At 50.4% G+C, this 23675-nt stretch overlaps 2 protein-coding genes across 4 annotated transcripts in view; one reads left to right on the top strand and one right to left on the bottom strand.

The window, feature by feature from the left end:
* Agpat4 (1-acylglycerol-3-phosphate O-acyltransferase 4) overlaps positions 1-18793 on the top strand; it is a 100983-nt gene extending 82190 nt beyond the window's left edge. For both annotated transcript variants that reach the window (XM_041679945.1, XM_041679946.1), the window contains exons 4-9: positions 11138-11299; positions 11536-11689; positions 13974-14076; positions 14886-14961; positions 16267-16465; positions 18162-18793. In XM_041679945.1, the coding sequence (XP_041535879.1) occupies positions 11138-11299; positions 11536-11689; positions 13974-14076; positions 14886-14961; positions 16267-16465; positions 18162-18256 (789 nt within the window). In that variant the 3' untranslated portion in view covers positions 18257-18793. The remainder of the gene's footprint in view (positions 1-11137; positions 11300-11535; positions 11690-13973; positions 14077-14885; positions 14962-16266; positions 16466-18161) is intronic.
* Positions 18794-20393: 1600 nt separating this feature from the next.
* Map3k4 (mitogen-activated protein kinase kinase kinase 4) overlaps positions 20394-23675 on the bottom strand; it is a 100594-nt gene continuing 97312 nt past the window's right edge. For both annotated transcript variants that reach the window (XM_041680091.1, XM_041680092.1), the window contains one exon: positions 20394-23332. In XM_041680091.1, coding sequence (XP_041536025.1) covers positions 23312-23332 — 21 coding nt within the window. In that variant the 3' untranslated portion in view covers positions 20394-23311. The remainder of the gene's footprint in view (positions 23333-23675) is intronic.

Here is a 23675-nt window from a genome sequence, read left to right as displayed (position 1 = left end):
TAGAAGCATTTATGAGTGGATGTAGACCACCGTTCCAAAACAGACCCGTTCCAAAACAGACCTCAATTAGAGTTTCTGTAGTCGGCTAGGGCCACCCAGCTGTAATTGGATTTGGATGGGAACTTGTCTAGTTTGGCCCAATTCCTGTTCTTAATTGCTTAGCTCACAGGCAGAATTCGCCTGATTTTGAATGGCTCCAGGCTTAAGAATGTTGAGTCTCTTAAGTGGCAAAGTTTCCGTAGCAGAATTTGGAATGATTCCTAAGTTCCATTTCCCTCGAATTAGTTCGACTTCCTGCTTGCAGTCTCCTTGCTTTAATAACTGGCTCTCTTCGGTTGGCTGTTGTCATCTTTCACACGCAGCCGTGTGTCATGCTTGAGCCTGTGGCACAGCAATGACTCAAAGTCGCCAGCAGCCTACAGATACGGCAATGGAAACTAACGTGTCTTGGGCCCAGGGTGGAAAAGGCCCCAGTTTTCCTGAGAACGCGGAGGTGAAGTCTTGCATTTGTGATGATGGCCCACAGATAGACAGGTGGCCTGCTCATGGTATACTGGGTTTTGGTAGCGCATGAACACAATCTGTTATGTTTAGAATACTGAACTGTGACCTTGGAGTATGCGAGGGCCAGAGAATTTGCAGGTCTGCTTCCTCCATGCTGGTGACAGCATCTCTTTTGTTTTTCCGTTTATTCTTCAGTGACTCTTTGGGGAGCGGGGGGGGGGGGGGGGGGGGAGAAGAGGACGACGACGACAGTGACTCTTTGGTGGGAGGGGGCGCACACACAAGCACATTTGTATTTGTGTTCAAATATGTTTTCAGAACAAAAATGAAAATTCTAGTATAGAGGTTCCTCCTTGGTCCATCGGGGACACTGTGGGTAATATCAGATCATGTATTTCCAAGGTATCCCAAGGATGCCTGAGTCTGTGGGTAATATCAGGTCACATATGTGCTGTGTGTTGCTTTTCATGTTCTGACCTAAGAGTCTAACTTGTAATTAAGAATAACGAGGTAAATAATAACTAAATAGAGCGATTATAGTCATGATCAACTGTAATAGAGTATTTAAACTCTGTGTGTAGCTTTGGGATGTTCCATTTAACATCACCAGACCAGATTGTCCCTGGGTGAGTCAAAGCATGGGTGAGGTAGGAAGCTACCATGTCCCTGTCATCTTGTGCTTGGAAGACAGTTAGAACTCCTGGATGTGCCAGGTGGCTTTGTGGCCTTTCTGTTCTGAATGTGATGGATTTTCCATAAGTCAAGAGTCACTGTGAGGGGGCCCTGAGGCCCTGTCAGCTTCCTGCTCCACCCAGGGGAGCGATATCACCCTGATTCCGTGTCTTTTATGCACACCGTTCATCCACTGTGGAGGTTTGAATAAGAATGCCTCCACAGGCTTGTAGATTTGAATGCTTGGTCGCCAGGGAGAGGTGTTGGGACTGGTGGTCCTACTGGAGGACAGTGGTCACTGGGGGTGGGCGTTGGGGTTTCAAGCGCTCAAGCCAGGCCCAGTGCCTGCCATACTTTATGCTGATCTGGATGTAGCACTGTCAGCTGCCCATCCAGCCGTCTGCTTGTGTGCCGCCATGCTTCCTGCCACGATGATCATGACCTAATCTCTGAATGGAAGCCAGTCCTGTCAGGTGTAACTTGGCGCTAGCTGTGTGGGTTCCCACAAGTCTGTGAAATGAAGACACAGTGACACCTAAGAATGAACCTAGCCTCTGTGGCTGCAGGGGACTCAGTCTCGGTGAACGGAAAGCTTTCCCTTTGCCCCTTGGCATCTTTATTTTTTCCTGTATTTACACTTTAGCTAGTATATTTCCATGTCTCAAAACAAACTGAATGAAGTTTCCAAAAATGCAATGCCAGGTGAAAATACCTGATTCAGGAGGTACTATGGTTTTCCGGGTTTCCTCTACGCCACGTTTTGCATAGGCTTTGTATCCATGGGAAGGGAACTCTCAGACAAGATTCATAGAGGACAACAAAAGGGTATCTGTAACATAAAGAGTGGACTAGGGGCCGTGTGAAAACTCGGAGCCAGGTCAGGTATAACCCAGCGGGGTTTCATGGCTAGTGGAGGTTGCTTGCTATCCCTCTGGCGCCAAGTCAGCGGGACATTATACCACACAGCCCCATTGAAATGTCTTTCTTTATAAGAGCTGCCGTGGTCATGGTGTCTCTTCACAGTGATTGTTGACAAAGACACTCACTGCTCTGTACTCCCAAATCAGCAGTAGTTTGCAAGTCTGATTCCAAAGCTTTGGGAACTTGAAACCACAGGTTGACTGCTGGTAGGACCAGCTTCATGGATACATACAACAGTCCTTATGAGAAGCAAGAGTCCTTGGTACCTTTATGAGGTCTGGGAAGGGGCCACAGGAACAGGACACTAAAGTTCTGAGAAGCTTGCACATGGCCAAGAATCCAGGAATAGGCGTGGCCAAGAGTTCACAGCCAGGGAGAGGCAGGCATACATTAAGAGAAAGGGAATGAACCTGAAAAACGAACACAGAAAGGGACTTGGGGCCAGAGCGGTGTCCCCAAGCTAATCAGGGGACCCATGAGCATGAAACCAGAACTAGAGAGGACACCCAGGGCTGGAGAAGGGCCTCCCCTCCAGAGAAGGAGCTGGGAATGGCTGGTGCCCTAGGGCCAGGCCTTCATGGAGCAGAGATGGCATCCCAGGGTTTTCCCCAAATGCCTTGAGCCCTGGGAAGACTTTCTACCTCTAAGCACTGGGTGAGACACAGATGCCCTGAAGCAGACCGCCTTATACCAGCCAAGGATTTCAGTTCTATACTGATTTGTTAAATGAATATTAGATTCAGAGATTTTTCATTTTTATTATCTTTAAACCCAAACAGCTGGGTTTGGATGTAATGAATATGAAAATTCCCACCGGTGGGGGCGCCTGGAGCTTAGGAGTTGGCGAGAGCCCACCAAGAGGTTCAGCAAGCAGGTCTCAGACCTTGAACCAGAGCAGTATCTGCAGCATCCTGCAGCCTGGGAGCCAGGTTCACCCTGCTGTACCTCCCCAGCTCTAGTGACCCCTAAAGAACTGAGGGAGAGGAGGTGAATCACTTGCCAGTTTCTCCAGTCACCAGAGAAGCAAGCAGAGCCATTGCTGCACGAATTGCAAGGCTTTGGGAGAAAGGGAGGAAGAGGAGGAGGAGAAGGAAGATGAAAAGGGGAGAGAGGAGGAGAAAAAAAGGAAGAGTGGAAGGAGATGGGGAAGTGGCTTCTTTCACAGGTAGTTGCTGCGGGACTGTGTCCTGTTGCTGCAGAGGCAACTTTGCCGTTCCTCAGAGGCACCATAGTCACAGATAGGCTAGACTAAGTGCCTGCTCTCTTCCCAGAGCGACCCATAATCAATTCCTCCTGCTTTGAAAGCACAGGGGAAGTGTTTGGTTAAATTGATTGCCCTTCCAGACTCCTTTGTCTTCAATGACCTTTAACAGCAACACCTTCTCCGTCTTTCCTCTCCTTGTATAACATGGTTTTGAGAACCTTCTGGGTCTGAGGAAATTGTTTAAGAGGAGGGACTGAGGGATAGAGTGATGGAGGGAGAAGATAGATAGATAGATGATAGATAGAGATTCAATCCTGACTTGTATTTTTTAATCATCATCTGAAATAGCCCAAAAGGAAATGAGTTTAAAATAAATATAATTTACAGAAATTCTTAATATTGACTATGAAGGACAAGTGATAGGATTTTCTTTAGAAACAGGTTTGACCTTGTGAAAACACAGAGCCCCCACCCGGGTACCCTGTCCTGGAGGCTCAGGTTCCCCTTAAGGCTTGGCCATCATTGCTGGGTGGGATCAGGTCTCCAAAGGGTCAAGTTGAGGTCTCTCAGACACAGACCTTTTCCTCTTGGGGCCAAGTGTGACCTGGGATTAGCTTGGGAGTGTGTCTCCACTCAATCAGTGAACTAAAGCTTCTGGTCCTATTTGCTTGTCTTCCTGCCTCGGTGAAACACGAATGTGTCAAGGTCAAGACTGTGCAGTCTGTGCACAGGCTTAAAACTCTATTAATGAGATGCGACCCGCTGCTGTTCCCAGAACTCATCTGCCACCCAGGCTGGGCATGCTGGCTAACTCTCAGGCCATCTGGGAGCTTTTGCTTCGGCTCCTTAATGAAGCTATGTGCCTTAGTCATCTGTGGCAGTGTGTGGTCCCCGGAGTGAGCATGCAGACTGTTGACTCCCTGCTTTGTCGGACCCACAGACACGAACCAGCTGGGCTCCCACAAGAGAGCTAGAAAGACTGCGGTCATGTGACTGCTGGAGCAATGGTCTCCACAAGTTTGGCAGGTACTGGCTAGCTTCCAAGCTTATTCATAGGCTTGTTGTTCCTGCCTCAGTCTCTGACACATGGGCCTGTTGAAGGGTTTCCCTGGACAGGGTAGTCCCTTCTCTGAGGATGTGCAGTGCCAAAGAGAGCAGGAGCAAGAACCCAGGGCAGAAGTCACCGCTGTGTGTGATGGAACCTTGTATCAGATTTTGTTTGTGAGGGATTTCCCAGCCCACACCCAGGAAACCCTCTAGGTGGGAGCATCTCAGAGACTGCTCTCCACACCCTGATGTTTTGTTTAGACCCTCTCTCATTTCCTCCTCCTGGCAAGTATCAGTCAGGTGTTGCAAGGCAGCATGGCCTAAAAACAGGTTAGAATTTGTTGTGTTTCTATGTGCAGAGAACAAACGAGAAGAATTCTTTTTTTCCCTCCATCCGCCTCCCCTTTCCTTCCCACCTTCCTTTCCAAGACTGTGCTAGAACTCCTCTGTAGACCAGGTTGGCCTTGAACTCACATAGCTCTTGCCTGCTCCTGTGGGATGTCCTTCTGCATATGCGTTGCTTTTATTGGATAATGAATAAAGTTGTTTCGACCAATGGCTTTGCTGAGTAAAGACATGCAGGGAAATCTGAACAGAGAGAGTAGGTGGAGTCAAAGAGATGTCATGTGGCTGCCAAAGGAGAGGGACACACTGGAACCTTACCAATAGGCCACAGCTTTATAGTAAAACACAGATTAATAGAAATGGACTTATTTAAGATGTAAGAGTTAGTTAATAAGAAGCCTGAGCTAGTAGGCCAAGCAGTGTTGGAATTAATATAGTTTCTGTGTGATTATTTGGGTCTAGGTGACTGGGAATGAACGAGCAGTCTCTGTTTACAGCCTGCCTCTGCCTCCAAAGCGCTGGAATTAAAGGCATGAGGCCCCACTTCCCAGCTTGTGGTTTCTTTTTCTTTTTTTAATTTTTATTGAAAAATTTTTTATACAATGTATTTTCTTTATGTTCTGTTCCTGTTTCAGTTTCATACACACACCCCAAAAATCAAAACAAAGAACTAGCAAGACAAAAAAAAAATAAACAACAACAAAATGAAACAAAAAGCTGCTCACCAAAACCAGCAGGAAGTTCATGTTGTGTTCGCTTCTGCTCCTGGGCGTGGGGCCTGCCCTGGAGTGTGGTTGATGGACCCTGTGACACTCCATTTCTGAAAACTGATTTTCCTTTTCAGTAGGGACCAATTGCAAATACCTTCTGGTTAGGGGTGCAACCCTCAGATCCGCTTCCCCTTTCAGTCTGAGACCTTGTCTGGCTTGAACAAGTATAACCCTTGAAGTGGCAGGACAGCTCCTTAGCCCTCCTATGGGGGTTAAACAAAGCTATCTTAAGTGGACTATCACTTGACTGTTGAGGAGCCTCCTGGGGGACTTTCAGAGGGAGGTGGTATTGAAGGGAAGCCTGGAAAGACTTGGTAAGACTCCAGGAAGGGACAAGAGGTCAAGGTGAAGGGGTCCACAAGAGAGTGGGTGCTTGAAAAGAGACATTATAATTGGCATACCCACTGAGTGAGCGGTGTCCAGGGGCCATGGCAGCCTGGGTGTGACGTGAGGTTTCCCCACTAGAGGAGGGCTAAGTGTGTCTATTAGCCCCACCCCAGCCCAACCTCCAACTCCTGGGCTCAAGTCAACATGGGGTGACCTGGTTCTGCATGTTGGTGATGCTGTTTGAGCCCAGTGCAGGGATGGCATATAGTGAGCGCCCAAACCAGCTGTGCTCTTCTGGCACAGCTCCTCCCATTCCCTACTCTATGGGTTCAGGGTTCTCACTCTTAGCTAACTACCATCCCGGGGCTGAAGATCATCCCCTCTTCTGACGGTGGGCTCAGCCATGAAGGAGACGGCCTGCAACTGCCCAGCTCTCAGAGCTCTGAGATTGCACACCAGCCACCAGCTAGGGAGGGGGGCCTAGCATCTCCTGCTTGTCTTTGGCTCTCTGAAGGGCTCCGAGAGCACCTCGTATTGAAAATGGGCCCTAATAATCCATTTCTGACATCTTAGTCGAGATTAATTGGCACCCTAACTGCAGATTTTGGCAGGCTGAGTGGACAGATGTGCTACTTTAGGCCCTGACCGTTTGTTCATGTACTGAGCCAGGAGGCAGAGGCAGGGGGAGTGGGAGGCAGAGAACCTGGTATTATACAGAGAAGAAATCCAAGTAAATGGCATATACAAGGTGACCAAGTGAATCCTGGGTAGAGAAAAGTCCCAGGCAGCTCAGAGAAGCACAGCCGCCTCCTTGAATGTACTCCCAAGCCAGCCCTAAGCTAGTCCTGCAGGGCCCCTTCTCTATGGCAGGCAGTTAAGTTAGCCCTTGCTGGCCAGAAGCTAACCCGGCAGAGACTAGGCTGCCTGATAGCAGGGCCTGCCACAGCCACCTCCCTCTTCTGCAAACAGCGCCGGGCCAGTGACATCTGTTCAGAACAGCTCTGCTCCCCACTAATTACCCCCACCTATCCCTCTGTTCCCGCCCGGGGCCCTGCACACGTGCCACTGGGACTCTTTCAGTTGGCCATCCCACCCCACACCTGTTAAAGCCAGGCGTCCCATTATCTCCTGCCTGTGTGTGTCTGCCTGTGTCGTACCCCACCCCCCACCCCACTCCACGTAATGCCTCCTGCTTATCCTCCCAGATGTTCTGGCCTAAGGCCATCCTGGAAGCATCTGGGCAGGCCTTTCAGAATAGTAAGGGGGTGGGGTGGTGAGGGGTGGGAGCCATGGGAATGGGGCGTCAAGGGGTGGGGGTGGTGAGAACCTTGCACAGGAAACTCCTTTTGTCTTTTTGTTGTTGTTCTGGCTGCCACAGGTCCTCAGAGAAGAGCCCCGATGAAAAATACCCTTGCTGGTCACACACAGCACACTCATTGACTACCCAAAGCCCCTCCCCTCCCCACTACACTTTGCACAGCGGTCAAATCTAGAAAAGTCTGAAGCTTGCCGAGGGGAGGGAAGCGGCTGGGTTGAGAGCTGAAGGACCTCGCACACTGGGCTTGATTTTGATAAACGATCCATAGTTATTTTCCAGTCGAGAGAGATGAATTCTTCGAGAGTGCTTTTGTTTCGCGTGTGGCCTGTGTAATTCCCCCATGGCTGTGACTGTTCGCAGAACAGGGTTCATTTTGTTTGGAGACTCTCTTGGGACTCTCTAGTAGGAAACTCTGCACAGCCTTTTCCTGTGCCAGAGACTTTGGAAAGCCAGAGCAGGGCCAGCACGGTAAGGAAGATGTACTGCATGGTAGAGTCTCTCACTTTCGGTACCCATTGCACGTCCTGCTCATCACTGTGAGCACTGCCCTCATCTCCTTCGCCACCCCAGGGTTTCCCTGAACACATTGCTGTCACAGGAGGGCAATCCCTTCTTGACCCATGCACAGAGAATGTGACTAAGTCAGTCCCCACTGTTCTACCACGTTTTGCCTCTAAACTCTGTCTACCTTGAGGTCACAGACAGTCCCATCCACCTTTGTGTCCCCAGCACTGGCCCCATACCTGGCCTAATGGAGGTCCTTGCTAGATAGTGTTCACATGGACCGGTCAGTTTGAAGTTAACGATTCCAGGAGATAAATTCTCATGTCACCAGTGGGCACCAAGGTTGTGCTGTTGGTTGGCTTGCCCATGCTTCTTCCTGCTGAGCCATCATCATCTTGCAGCTCTGATCTTTATATATTTAGTAGAAATGTCAAACCTTGGCTAGACCCGAAGGACTAACTGATTAAACAAACCTTCAGGAATGGTTCTGTGTCTGGAAGTTAGTAAGGTATTAATGCAAGCACAGCCTTGACTAGGAACCAGGAACCATCCTGTGGAGTGACCTCACTCCTGAATGGGTTTCTGCCAGACCCTGGAAGTTTGGGGTTCAGGGACAGGGAACAGTGCTGGCCACAGATTCTAACCTGCAGACCGGGCATTGTCTTGGACCTAGAAGGGGTCTTGTTTGAAGTCTTGTACTGAAATGGGTTAAAAGCCACCAAATCTGAGGGTTAAGATGCCCTGAGTCCCTGTGTTATTTAAAGCAGATCTTTCTATGGTCCTTTGGTCACATGTTGTGCCTTGGAAATGCTGCTTCTGGCTCCTAGAGTGACTGTTTTCTCTGAGAGATGGGTGTTGTCCTCCCTGGCTGGGTAGGACACCCGTGGTAATGAAGTTCTCATTCCTCATGACCCAGTAACACCCTTCACTCTCACACCCAGCCCCCATCGCCAGATAATTTCCGGAGATTTTCAACTGTAGGATGAACTGTGACCTAAAAACTGGCCAAGGTAGACACTGCAGCACCTGGTGGTTGTGGTCACCCTGTATAAATGTCAGGTTTCCCTAGACGGGTTTTTGTCTTCCTTTCAGAACAGTTTCCGGTCATAAATGAGTTGACTTGTGAAAGATGTTAGCATGTCCCCCAACTCTCTCTCACCTGCCCCCCCTCTCATCCTCTCTCTCATCTATCCACCTCCTACTTAGGGTAACACAAGAATTTTAGACAGCCTGAATATTAGTGGCTGTAAATTAAGGGTTGACTAAGTTGACTTGTAATTGGCTGGCCAGCTCTGTGGACTGCATCGTCTCTGACGTCCATTCAGCCCTATGGTAGGAGCTGTGTGGCTGCTGCATTCAGGTGAATGCTAGCTCTGGTGACAGTAAGACTGTGTTGGCATCAGTGGGCAGGAGAGCAGAGTGGCTCTTGGTTTGCAAACCCAGCTATACTAATATACTAGTAATGAATGCTTTTTTACTATGGGGACAGGAAAGTGACTTGTGATATCAGACAGTGATGGAAATACAGACCCTTGAGTTACCCCCTCTAGTTGAACCCCTAGAAGGCTACCCACCAGGGCAGCCTTCTCCACCAGCTACCAAAGGAAAAACGCTAAAACACACTTGAGTTTCTTAGGAAGACCAACCATGAATAGGAAGTGTGCCTGAGAACACAGCTATGATTGGCTGGGTGAGATTGGCCGCCTAGCAAGCCCAGTAGCTGTGATGAGAGACAGCATCTCTGTAGGTGGCAGTATGGGTCATTCTGTAATCCCTGAGCACTGCCACGTGTAATTTTCGCAAGGTGCAGTACATAGAATCTTTTTTTTTCTTGGATTTCTATTTCTTTTATGATTCATGTATTTTTTAAGATTTATTTATTTATTATGGATACAACATTCTGCTTCCATGTATGCCCACATACCAGAAGAGGGCGCCAGATCTCATTACAGATGGTTGTGAGCCACCTTGTGGTTGCTGGGAATTGAACTCAGGACCTCTGGAAGAGCAGCCTGTGCTCTTAACCACTGAGCCATCTCTCCAGCCCAGTACATAGAATCTTAAAAACAGTTTTTAACTTCCAGAAAGATGAGCATGATTAGTCAATTGAGGCTTTTAGCTTGGTTCCATTTGCTTACATCGTAGAAATTTTAAGTTTCTATGGGCAGTGACAGAAAACAAAAGGTGAGGGCCAGGAGGAATGTGACTCCCTGTCATAGACAAGAGTTAGAGGGAACTCCGGGGTCTGAAGTCTAGTGTGGACCTAGGGCAATGGGCTTTCAGGGAGAACTGTGACCCCAGAGACAGTTTGGTTTCCAGGGTGACAGGCATCACCTCAGGAGTCCAGCAGTTTGTTCCCACTTCTGAGACTTTAAAGTTACTCTGTGCTGAGAGGAAAAGCAGGGTAGAAACATGAAGACTACTGAGTGAAAGACAAGAGGGGCCCAAGGGGAGGGGCTGTGTTGTGAAGCGTCTGCTTTTCCCGCTAGGCAGCCAAGGCTAAGGACCGTGACTGGACAGATAGCTGGCATCAACTATCCACACTGCCAACTTGGGCATCATCTCAAGAGTCAGGGAGCATCTTAGTCAACCCCAAACCAAAGGGTAAAAATACAAACGGGAGGATGGTGGTGGAGGAGTCCTGGGGAGGAGGCTGAATGGGCAAAGTACTTGTCACGCAAGCAGGAGGACCTGAGTTTGGATTTCTCCGAACTTCCCTGAAAGTCAGACACATAGCATGAGTGTCTGTAATCCCGGGATTACACTCACCTACAGGGAGGTGAGTGGTGAGGGCAAGCGCATCCTGAAACTAGTGTGGGCCAGCTGTCCTGGAATATGCAGCAATAACAAGGAGTCTCTGCTTCAAACAAGGTTGAAGATGAGGGCTGATGTCACTGGCCTCTGGCCTCCACATGTGTACCATGGCACACGTGCCTGCATTCATAAACATGAATGTGATTGCGCGTGCGCACACACACGCACACACACACACACACACACACACACAGAGCGGGATGGCTGGGAGGCAGGCAGGCAGACATGTGATCCAGGTTGCCTTCCTGCCTACCCTGCTCCTCATGCCAGCAGCTATGGGGCCCCTCTAACCCTGCTGACCTCCAATTGCCTATCTGCCAAGTGGACCTTGCTGGCCTTGTCTGTAGAACTCAATGGCTTTGTTGATGGCCATCTTTGATGGCATCATACAGATTTTCCCAGGAAGAGCTTCAGGGTGGGCTTGGTGAGCACGCCAAATACCAATAACCTAGGAGGGCTCTGGTCCATGAGAGCATCCTCAAGCCTCTATCCCCTCTGCTGAGAGCTGGCACTTTCACAGACCTCTGATCCTGGAGCAGCCCACCCCCAAGCGGTGAGTATGCTCTTGACCTCGGGTCAGTGCAGCCAGAAGAGTTCTGAGTGCCAAGGCTTTGGTATAACTCGTTCCTTCTTACCCCTAAGATCTCCAACAGCCGTGAAGAACTTCTGTCTTCCTCACAAACACCCTAAAGTGCTCTACCTCTATTTCAGAACTCCAAAGTCTTGGCCAAGAAAGAGCTGGCTTACGTCCCAATCATTGGCTGGATGTGGTACTTCGTGGAAATGATCTTCTGCACGCGCAAGTGGGAGCAGGATCGGCAGACGGTCGCCAAGAGCCTGCTGCACCTCCGGGACTACCCAGAGAACTATCTGGTACGCCGGCACAGTGTGTTATCTGGCTCCTACGGCTGCCACACTTAGGGGGCACTTCAGGAACAGAAATGAGCACAGAACTGAGTGGGACCTGAAATTGTGTTTGATTTTAGGGCTTTGTGTAACACGAGGGCTCTAGAACTGACCTGGCTTCAGGCGAGACTCTGCACCTCTTTGGGTTAACTGTGGCCTCTGGTTGACCTTGGGGTTGTGTGACCGCATCCTTTGCTTTCTAGTTCCTGATTCACTGTGAGGGCACAAGGTTCACAGAGAAGAAACACCAGATCAGCATGCAGGTGGCCCAAGCCAAGGGACTGCCCAGTCTCAAGCACCACCTGCTGCCACGCACCAAGGGCTTTGCTATCACCGTGAAGTGCTTGCGAGATGTAGGTAAGGATGCCTGCCAAACAGGGGTCTTCAAGGCTAGTTAGCACTTGGAACAAGGGACAGGTGCAAGGCTAGCTGGGCCCTTCATGTTTTTGCACCTCAGTGAGTACCGCCCTCTGCTGGTCAATGGCATCACTGCATGGATGGCCTGATGGTGAAGCAGCTGGCATGTCTTTGAAGCATCTCTTGCTTGTCTATTGCTATCAACCACCTGCAGATAACCTGACCTGTATACTATGGCAGCTCACCTGTGAGTCTGGAGCCTCAAGTCACTGTAGATAAAAACAGAAGAAAGCAGTGGTAACTTGCCCCTGGTGTCCTGCTATGACTTTTTCTTGCTTTCTTTCCTTTTTTTGTTTTTGTGGGGGCAGTTTCTCTGTTTCTTTGTAGGTTTAGAACCTATGGTACTTACTCAGTAGACCAGGCTGGCCTTGAACTCACAGAGGTCCACCTGTCTCTGCCTTTAATCCCAAGTGAGAGGATTAAAGGCATGTACTACCACCACCCAGCTTCCCCCATTTCTTTTTAAACCCTCTGCTTCAATGTAAAATGTATTTTCTTGTTCTCCTACGTAACACCTTTCTCTCACATTGGGCTCCCACGAGAGGCTTGACGCCATACTTGGGCTGCGTAGGACTTGACACAGCTTTAAGTGGGAAGGCATCATAGGGTTGGGTAGGCCTTTCTAGAACCTGGTGTGCCAGGTTTTGTCCTGCAGTCAGAAGTGGACAAATCTGGCCCTGTGGTTTCAGGCCCTATGTACCCTCTTCTTGTGAGGGACACCTCCTTAGCCCCACATCACGGATTAGCCAGGGCACCAAGGACATGAACAGGTTAAATGTCTTTTGGTCTAGTGCCCACTTATGACAGAGAGTTGTTAGCTCTTTCAGGGCACAGCCTCTGGGTATGCCTATGAGGGGGACCCTCTCCCATCAGCAAAGGCAGTGGACCTACAGGACTGTAGTGGGGACATACAGTACTGTAGTGGGGAATCTACAGATCTATAGTGGGGACCTACAGAACTGTAGCAGGGTCAGACATCAGGGAAAGAACAGATGGTGATTTTATCACCTTTGAATCCTTATTCTTCATACTTCTGAGTGGTCCAGGTACCAGTTAGGATCCCTATGATCCCCCACTACTTGCACTAATAGTAATTTATGTAAATTATGAATTTATGTAAAGCTCTCGGCTTAGGGCCATGATCTATCATCACGAGTATAGTGTGCTGGGTCTGCCATTTTGACCGACATCTGTCACCTCAGCCTCTACGTGATGATGGCAACACGAGTCCACTCTCCAGAACACCGAGGTTTGGAAGATTGAGGGATGTAGCTAAGCAAACTGCCTATCGCTGGGAAGAAGTGTTTGTGGGCGCCACACCCAGCCACGCTCTGGAACGCCTCTATTTTCTACTTTCTCTGCTGCCTTGCACACTGGAAAGAGGCCATCCGTTCCTGCTATGGTTTTTCACAATCTATTCACTTGTTTTTGTCATGAGCTAGCCCATTCATTGAACAGTAAGCATTTCTCGAGCCTGGGCCAGGTCCCAGGCCTTCCACAGCAAGCTTGACTAGAATGCTGGCAGGATAGCTTAGTGTCCAGGATGTAGATGTCTTGTCCTGGCTTTGTGGCTGCTTCATTTGGGGGCTGAAAATGTTCATAGAAAAGTTTACACCATGGCTGGAGAGATGGCTCTGGGGATCACTTACTGCGCTCGCAGAGGACTGGGGTTCCTGTCCCATCACCGTCCTCTGGTGGCTCACAACTGCCTGTAAATCCAGCAACAGGGGATCTGACGTCCTCTCCTGGCCTCATGGGCACACAGACCCACACAAACGCATCCACATAGTTAAGTAAATCTTTTATAAATTTTCCATTAAAAAAAAATCAGAATGGCTGTAGTTGTGTAACAGACACAGCCTCGGACGAATCTAACCCATCTGGTGCCCATGTTCGTCCAAACAGCCACAGGTGCCGACTAGAAAGTCACTCATTTCTGTCACTGCCAATCTAGATCTGATGGGAATCGCCACTTTCAAGCCCACGGGACCACAGGAGTTACTGTTGGATGACCAGCTTATAGTTGGCTTTCTGGTTACAAAAGATGACACGTGTCCAATGTAGGGCAAGTAAACAATCTAGGAAAGGCCAAGGAAGAGAGATCTTATCCCATGAGTCATTGCTAGATGGGTTACGGTGTGCTTATGTCTTCCGCTATGTGTGACTACCAAGCAGAACCGGCCTCACCTGCTATATACTGCCTTGTGTTTGTCTTGTCTTATAGTCCCAGCTGTATATGACTGTACACTCAATTTCAGAAACAATGAAAACCCAACACTGCTGGGAGTCTTAAATGGAAAGAAATATCATGCGGACTGCTATGTTAGGTAAGTCAGCCCTGCGTCCTCCGTAGGAAAGGGGGAGCTTGTTTCTACGTACCAAATCACTACCTGCAGCCTTCCAGAAGAACCTGTTAGCATCTCTCTAGAAGCTGCCTTCCCAGTCAACTTCTTTCCAGTCTTTATTTACAGTTGAACTCAAGAGGCACACCTTACTGCCTGGGGAGTAGCCTTCCCTCCCAGTTCCTTACTGATCTGCTCACCCTCACTGTGCTCAGAGCAAGTATCATGTTTGGGGAGGTGGAAGCTGGATAAGGCAGGTCCCCATTCCTGACAACCATCTCTGTGTCATTGACTTGACCCTTGCTTGGTTCTGTTTGGCCATGACTGCATTTTGGGATTTCCATCTATCTTAGGGTTCCTATTGCTATGAAGGAACACCATGATCACGGCAATTTATAAAGGAAAACATTTAACTAGAATGGCTAACTTACCGTTTCAGAGGTTTAGTCCATTAATGGCGGGACATGGCAGCGTGCAGCCAGCCACGGTGCTGGAGAAGGAGCTGAGAGTCCTACATCTTGATCCACAGGCAACAGGAAGTGAACTGAGACTGGGCATAGCTTGAGAGTGGGAGACCTCAGAGCCCAGTCCCACAGGGGCACACTTCTTCCAACAAGGCCACACCTCCTCATAGTGCCATCCTGTGAGCTTACAGGGGGCGGGGCAATTACATTCACACCCCCCACCCACCCCTGGGCCACTCGCCTCTCCCCACACAGCCAGAACTGTCATCAGGAACTGGACCCGGTGCTCAGCACGGCTCTCTCCATGCTAACTCTTCTCTGCTTTCACAGGAGGATCCCGATGGAAGACATCCCAGAGGACGAGGACAAGTGCTCGGCCTGGCTACACAAGCTATACCAGGAGAAGGTGGGTGCGCCCAGCTGTGGGGTCTAGGGTGGAAGACGACACTTTGATGGGTGGGCACTGGGAGCCAGTTATTGGTGCCCCTAGCTATCCACGTGCCCAGCAGTAAGAGCGTAGCAGAATGCATCATCAGGTGGCCCCACAGGAAGTGAAACCCTGGTGTGGGTGGAGTGGGCCAACAGGAGGTCATAGCTGCTCTGTGCTGTCCGGAGAAGAAGCGACAGTCGCTGAACTCACAAGTGAGTTTTTATTAATGTGCAGTGAGCAAAGGAAGGGAACAGATAGCAGAGGTAGGAGGACAGACAGCAGACATCCTCACTGGGGACTTGGCACCATCACCTGGATTCTCAGCTGAGCTCTGTCCACGGAGGAGCTCTGGCTTCCTCTTCCCGTCCAGGCATTTGTACCACAGGGTAAACGATTGCAGCTTCCACTGGAAATGGTCCTTCTTCCAACTCTTCTCAAGGGCTCAGTGTTTTTAATTCTTAGCTGCTTCCTCTTTTCCATTCTTGCTGTCACAGAGTTATGGAAGATACTTGAACGAGCTCAGTGAGACAAGGCGGAAGGAGAGAGAGCCTCCTTGTTCTCAGTGTCCCCTTTATAACAAGCTTCAACAGCATGTGAGAGTTTACCAATATAATGTCTATCAGTGGTCCAGCAGCCTGGCCTGCTGCCCAGGCACATGTTCCTAAGGGAGGGTTCACTTTAGTGACGGATGGGTCTTGACTGCTCTTGAGCAGACTATTGGGTGGCCCTGTGTCACTTCAAAGTGTGACTTAAATAAGAAAGCATCCCCGAAGGGTCCCTGGTCCAGCTCCCCAGCTTGTTCTTCCTCTGAGTAGGGGCTTGGCTTTCACAGGCTTCTCTCTTCCAGAAATATAACAGGGCAGGGAGAACTTAATTATCATTGCCCTAACTTGATCTAACAGAGGTTGTGCCAAGAAAGTGCTGGCTCCTGCAGTGAGGAGCACCTTGTCCCTTGTGGACCCACAGCTCACCCCAAGCTCAAGGCCAGAGTGAGCGCGTGTCTTTGGTTGGTGTGGGCAGAGCTCAAGAGGCCATTCATTTGCCTTCTCAACCTAACACCACGGTCCTGCTGTGTGTCCTCGGCGCCTGACTGAGGCTGGCCAGCCCCAACCTCCCTCCCACACAGGAAAGAGAGTGGCAGACAGCCACTAGATGTGACTGGGCAGCAATGAAACTCCCTAGTAGCTGCCCACAGAGCACTTTCTGTAAGGTTTTACCAGAGACCCAGTAGGCACCACCTGGATCCCAGCATGGTGTCTGAGGCACATTTTCTGTCCCCAGGATGCCTTTCAGGAGGAATACTACAGGACAGGGGTCTTCCCAGAGACCCCCTGGGTTCCCCCACGCCGGCCTTGGGCCCTGGTCAACTGGTTGTTCTGGGCGTCTTTGCTGCTCTATCCTCTCTTCCAGTTCCTCGTGAGCATGGTCAGCAGCGGTTCTTCAGTGACGCTGGCTAGCTTGGTCCTCATCTTTTGTATGGGTGAGTACAAGCCAGAGGCTCCAAGTGAAGCCAGCGTGCTTGGTGGATGCCAGATGTGTGGGTTTCTTGCAGGCTGTGGAGCAGGAGTCTAGATGATCCTGGACTCCCTCGTCCCCCGAGACTCCGCCCTCCCTTCTCTGAAGGAAACCTTGGCCCAGGGCTTGAGGGATCTAGTTGCAAGCTCTTTGCCTTGGAAGTAGACGTGGGGCCCTCCCTCTGGGACTCCTGTAACCTGCGAATGGGCTGGAGTGAGGGAGTGCAGCAAGTTCCTTCTTCGTTCTTCACAATGGCTCGCTTACCCAGCACTGTCCGACCAAAGCAGTTCCCCACACTGAGCTTGTGTGCACGCTGCTCCCTGTCACTGCCCGGTGTGCGACACTCCCCTGCCACCTGAAGGCCAGGCCTGCTCCAGAGGCGTATGCGAGCATGAGCAGCTTCCACTTTTCCACTACTGAGGAACAGTGGCACCGGACCAAGGCCAGGAGACTGGTGTGTGTGTGTCCCGAGCAAACAGGCTGGCTATTTCTGTAAAACATAAAATACCGTGGTCTCAGGGTGGACTCCCACTTGGAGCCTGGTGCTGACAGCCATCTCCTGAGGACCACTGCAGCCTCAAGCGTAAAGGCACACCACGGGCTGCATCTTCTGAACACTCTTCTTACTTAGTAGTGAGCACCCTGACATGTCTGTGTGCACCAGGGTGTTGGGAAGGAGGCTGGCCAGGGCTTGATACCAGGAAGGCCAGCAGAGGCCATGCCAGCCAGCAGGAGAGCTGCACCCCTTAAAAATGAAGAGGGACAGGGAAAGCAGTGCCCAATAGCTTGAGCACGCAGCCTGGGGTGCTGTGGTCATTTGGAGATGGACACCGTAGTCCAGTTTGCACCACCTTCTCGTCCTGCATTCCTCCCCTTCCTGAGGCCTGTGGAGCAGAGTCCACGTCTCTTCTGCTTCCTACAGGTTATCACTGGCCCTCCTACTGAGGAGGCACTCCACTCAAGGGCCAGAATTGGGACAGGGCTTGTATCTCAGGGACTCGAGGTGTCCGAGCAGACAGCTCTCCACCTGCACAGGCAGCTTCCCTATTCACTGCACGGTCTTGAGTAGCAGCCTACCTACAGTGTTTGTGACACACACCATCATCTGGGGCTGTACCTGCTGGCTCACCCGCTGTACCCTCAACTGTGTGCTCAGTGGTTAGGACACAGCCTGGCACACAGGGAATTCACCAAGCCCCCGTCGCAGAGGTCACTGCTTATCTTCTGTGGCAGTTTCTGAGTGAGTGCCTCGATGGGTCCAGCACCTGGACAGCCACAGCTTCAGCCCACACAATGGTAGAGTTTGTGGGTATGCAGGGCCTTCATATATCCTCACAAAGTGGCCCATACTACAATCCCCAAACCACCACCACCTTTTTGCCTTGGATAGTAGGGAAACCAGAGAAGTCTGTGAACAGATGCATGCTGCTTGCCCAGTTCCTTTTACCTCCATGGTGCAAGGATGCCCTCCTCCCCCCGAGGCCCTATCATTGTCCTTTTAATGTCATTTCAACATGCAAAGGAATGCCCAGAAGTTGGGGTCAGATGGTACCCAGATTCATATGCATTTTCAGGGCAACGGCCTCCTCGTGGCTCCCACTGGCTAAGCGCCCCTGGAGTGTGTTCCGGTGCTTACTAACTGCTTTTCCCTGTCTCTGCAGCCTCCATGGGAGTTCGATGGATGATTGGCGTGACAGAGATCGACAAGGGCTCTGCCTACGGCAATATCGACAACAAACAGAAACAGACAGACTGACCTGGGAACATCGCCTCCAAAAGGAACCTTGGGAACTGTTGGCCCCTGCCTAGCCTTCTTAGTAGGGTTCAGTGATGGAGCCGGGGAGCCTTGCCGGGAGGAGCAGAAGCCAGAGCCCCTCCAGTCACTGAGTTTTTCTCAGCGCTGGAGGGGAAACGAAGATGTCCTTTGATGCAGACTGTCTTAAACCCTTCCCCTTTCCCGTGTGAATTCTTGATGCAGACTGTCTACAGTTCTTAAACCCTTTTCCTTCCCGTGTGAATTCTCGGGTTTGGTTATCTTTTCAGTTGCACACACACACACACACACACACACGTGTGAGAGAGGAGAATGGCTTGTTCATTGTGACCCTGGGACAATGGGTCTCTGAGGCTGCAGGGAAGGGCGGGGCTGGGGTGAAAGGGAAGGTGTCCCTGCCACCCTTTGGTGCTGTGTCTTTAACCCTCATTGCCAGCGATGGAGTCAACAGTGCTTTAGGTAAGACGGCTAAATTATGCCTCCAAATAAGAAAAAAAAAATTAAAGTGTTTATCTGGGTTGCCTGTGGCATGTGTTTACATGAATGTTCCAGCCTCTCCTCTGCCCTCAGTTTGGGTATTCCAGAGAACTGTGCTCCTGGTAGGGGACTGCTAGCGGCTTGAGGCAAGATTTATATAAGATATGTTACTGAGATCACCACCCCCAAATGACCTGTCAGTGTATTAGAATACTGAACAACATTGGTGTAAGCAAGGATTTGTTCTGGGTCAGAGTTCAAGGGCACAGTCTGTCCCAATGGGGAGGTCCTGGGGCAAGATGGGGAGGGCACGAGGAATCTGGTCCAACTCAAAGAGAATGTGGGCGCTCTGCTCACTCACTGTCTTGTACGGGTCAGGACCCCAGCCCATGGAGTGGGGAAGCCCATGGCTGAGGTAGGTTTGCCCACCTCGGTTGTTCTAGCCTAGATTACCTGCCCAGCCAGAGGCTTGTCTCCTAGGAGATTCTAGATCCTGTCGCGTTGGCAAGCAGCATTAATCAGTCACAGTAAGACAATCCAGGGATGCTACCTGTAAGAGATGTGGGCGAGGAAGCCCCTCCAAGCAAGGGTGAAGACAAAGGTGCTGGGAGACCAGCCGAGGGCTTGCTTGAGTCGTGGAGAGGGGTCAACGGGGGACAGCTTTGGTTTCCCAGTCTTGCTGAAATGCCATCCACTAGTCTTGAAGGACTTATGCTGGTTTTGAAACCAAATGGTATGAAAATATCAAAAAACAGTCACAGGATTTGGGAAGCCCTCAAACAGGGGCAGGGTCATTTACAAAAATGGCACTACACTCCTTTTCAGCTTGTGCATAGGTACCTACTAAGGAGCCAACCACTTGGGACATCTGGCAGTCCCAAGTGGTGCTTAAGGGGGCATTCTACCTGAGACCTTGCAGGAGATGAGGAGGAAAAGCTGAGGGCACAGTCCAGCGACTTGGGCTCTCAAAGTGAATATTAAAAAGCCACAGCCTGCCACGCACGCCACTGGAAACAGGCCAAGGGCTCAGAGAGGATGGACACCCAAACTCCCAGGCTGGTGCAGCCTCCAGCATGCACAGGCGTGACTGGTGCTTAAAGCATGCTTCTCAATTGCTTGGCTACCAAGGAGAAAAGACCCCAAATAGGGAGGACCAAGGTGAGGTGAGTTCACGTTGGAACTAGGTATTCTGGTTGGGCAATGGGTTGCTCCAGCTCAGGGGTGACCGGGACCCACTAAGGGATGATTCAGAAGGAAACAGGTGCAGGGAGAGGGGGTGAGGAGGCCTCAGAGATAACTGTGTCACAGCATTCCAGGAGGCCAAACAACGGATGTCTCGGTATGTGAAGCGGTGGTGCCTGCCCCTGAGACGACCAAGAACACTTGTCGAGCGTATTACCAAACCAGGACCTCTGACTTCGGCAGAGCAGTGGACAGAGTGCAAGGGTGCAGAGAATGTGTGCCTGGGATTTTAGTATAAAAAGCAAGGCTGTGATGTGCCATTGCCATCAGAGCAAAACTAAGATAAATGAAGCATCCAGAGGCCCCACTTCAATGGATAGGATTAAATAAAACATTTATGTAACGCTTTATTTTGACAAAATGGGGCTGGCAAGACATCTCAGCAGGCAACGGTGCCTGCAGCCAAGAGACACGAGTTCAATCCTCAAGCCTCATGTGTTGGAAGGAAAGAACTAGATCTCACAAGTACTCTGATCAACACACACTTGCTGTGGCACGTGTGCGTGTACCCTGCATGTGCACACATTCTCTATTCACACATCATGTGTGCACACACCCTGCATATGCAGTCACCATTCACACTATCACGTGTGCACACACCCTGCATGTGTGCACACTTACCATTCACACTATCTGCTACTTTACAGCTGCCCCGTGCCACCCTGGAGCTGTAGCCGCCACCAAGCCCATGTAAGCCATGAACCAGCGCCAGGCCCTCTGGATCTCTGCAGCTCCTGCCACCCATTAGTGCCCGCAGATGGAAGCTGCCACTTTAACAGCCTTGGTGCCCATGGGAGTGGCTGACTCTTCTTACTTGGAAGTCACCTGTAGGCATGGGCCTGGTGTAAGCTACTGACCAAAGCAGCCTAGCAGAATGCTTTTACCAGTATTTTGAAAAGTAAGCAAATTAAACCTAAAAGGTAAGGAAAGAAATAATGAAGATCACTACAGAAAAAACAGAAATCAAAAAAATAAGAGAAAACACCAGTGAAGCCAGAAGAGACTGAAAAGATGGACAGACCTTTATCTCTTTATCAAAGAGCACAGACGGGTACAACAGGATTGTGAGGACAGCAGACAGATGTGTACACAGGAGTCTGAGGGACAGCAGACAGATGTGTACACAGGAGTCTGAGGGACAGCAGACAGATGTGTACACAGGAGTATAAGGGACAGCAGACAGATGTGTACACAGGAGTCCGAGGACAGCAGACAGATGTGTACACAGGAGTCTGAGGGACAGCAGACAGATGTGTACACAGGAGTCCGAGGGACAGCGGCCGAGCAGACACCGAGTGTGATGGCAGTTAGTGACTGACTGGCCGTCTGCCGAGAAATCCAACAACGTGGTGAGACAGAGAGATTCTAAAGTCAGCTCAGAGAAACTGAAAACAGCCCTCCACAGACAGGTCCAGCCCCGCCAGCTTTGTGAGCAAGTCCTAACTAAGACACAACAAAAGATCAAGAAAACACAACCCACACCATCTCGGAGTAAATGGAGAAAAGGCGATGTCTGATTCACTCTAGGAAGGCCTCACCCTCCTAATAGGGAGTCAAGGGATCACCAGAAACAAGAGCTACAGAGCACAGCCGTCTGGGAATACAGAGGGAAAGTCCTCTCAAAAATAGCATAAATGATGCAGGGAGGTAGAAAAGGGACACATTCAACTGCAAAGCAGATTTCACCCCAGGAAGAGGAACTGACCTTGCTCCTGGGCCACACGTCGCTGTATACGGATGGAGTCTACAACTCTGAGATGAAGTCAGCAAGGCTGCATGATAAAAGATCAAAACACAAAGTCCACCGTATCTGTGTCCATGTGCCATGAGCTGCTGACTATGACCTGAAATGCGTTTCCATTCACAGCACTGTGAGGAGATCCACGGGAAAGAGGTCTCTGTAACAGACACAAACCTGGATCCCCAAAAACAACTGAAAGAGAGGGGGCCTAATTCATGCCTAATCCGAAAGCAAAAATGAGAGGTAAGTCAGGCAGTGGGCACAGGCAATAAAGAGCAAGACAATGAACGGGCTTCTAGAACAAACTGTTGATTCTCACAGACGCTATGAAGAAACTAAAAGAAGATAAACCACAGATGGGAAAAGACATCTTCACACCGCAGATTAGGTACAGAAGGTTTACTCAAGAGCATGTTAAAAAAAAAAAAAAACTAAACACTTAAAGCTCTGCAAAAGTTGACAAATAACCTAATTCTAAAATCGGCAAAATATCTAAACAGGCATTCCCCCAAATGGGAGACAGAAACGGGGCCAGCAAGATGGCTCAGCAGGTAGAAAAGCCTGACGCCCAAGCCTTAGGACCCGCGTACAACTCCCCGGGACCCATATGGTGGAGAGAACTGACTCCAGCTACTTGTCTAGCCTACTTCAGGTTAGGCTCTGAAAAGACATTTGCCTATGAAGAGATCATGCACACTGCCCCCCTGCCCCAGGTTCTACACAGATGGGACACGGCCTAAGCCTCCACTATGGATGGATGGCTGTTGTAGGAGCCACCTTCAGCATTAGTCTTCCTTCATCTGAGTCACACCCTTCGCCTGTGAGCAAGCAGACTAGATCAGGCGTGCCCAATCTTACCGTGTGATATGCTTCCATCTGCCTATGTACTGAGCCCCACTCAGAGTGATCCTGAGACGCACGCGGCTCACGGGCTACAGGTGGGACATTCCTGGCTCGGTGTCCCACTGGGCAAGCTTGCTCCCTGTGCTCTTTCTACTGAGGGACAGCAGGTAAAGGCAGGTGACAGACCCCCACCCTCTGTCCTGCTCGCTCTTTCACTGTGAGCCAGTAACAGACGCTGACTTAGCTTTCCTAAAATAAACCATTTATTGAAAAAGAACCTTTTCTGCAGTCTCACTAAGGAGCCTCTGCATAACAAACTCGCAGCTCGCCAACAGAGAGGTTTCACAGTCAGAGCACTCAACAAACGGGAGTAAAACAAGGTCCTGGACACCTGACAACACTACATTTTCTTTTGAACCCCAGAAGCTCAAAAACACGACACTGATGTCACGGTTCTCAGTCACGCAAGGAACGGAGGAGACAGAGGCGATGGTCCGTGTACAGTAGTAATGGCACTTAGCATGCGGCTTCCTTAACCTCGTCGACACTGTCGCTCAGGAGGGCCCTGTGCTACGGCAGACCACGGGAGCATCAGCAGTGCTCTTGTCACCGTGCAGTCTTCGGTCTCGCAGGTTAAAAAGGCTGCACTGCGCTCGGCAGTCTCTTGTAAATATTACATACAGTAGTGATCGGGGATTCTGGCCACACACTACTAGGCCACGGACTGCTGGGCGTCACTCTTCATCTGTGCAAACCTGTGAGGAAGCAAGAGAAAGCTGAGCCCCTACTGGTGCCAGAATGTTCTCGGGAGTTCCCACGTGCCTACTGGAGGCCTCTCACCCATGGCAAGACCTAGCAGTCCCTTTGGCACCAGCCCCCGACGTGCGGGAAGCCTCAGGAACAGACATGTGGTGTGTCTGCTCTCAGGACAGGGCACTGGACTCATCTTCTGGACAGCTAGGAAACACGAGTTCCTCCATCACAGCCAGTCCCCATGCAGGAGCCCTGCTCTGTCCTCTGGCCTTCTACAGGGCCTCCTGGGCAGGGTCCGGCTATGCTGCTTAGCAGCACGTTCTCACCGCTGTCACCACACACCTG

This window comes from Microtus oregoni, unplaced genomic scaffold (genome assembly GCF_018167655.1).
Source record: "Microtus oregoni isolate MIOR12 unplaced genomic scaffold, Mior012 000033F_ref0000390, whole genome shotgun sequence".
Taxonomy (NCBI): domain Eukaryota; kingdom Metazoa; phylum Chordata; class Mammalia; order Rodentia; family Cricetidae; genus Microtus; species Microtus oregoni.
Note: the sequence above shows the minus strand (reverse complement) of the source record. Positions and strands in the feature narration are given on the sequence as shown.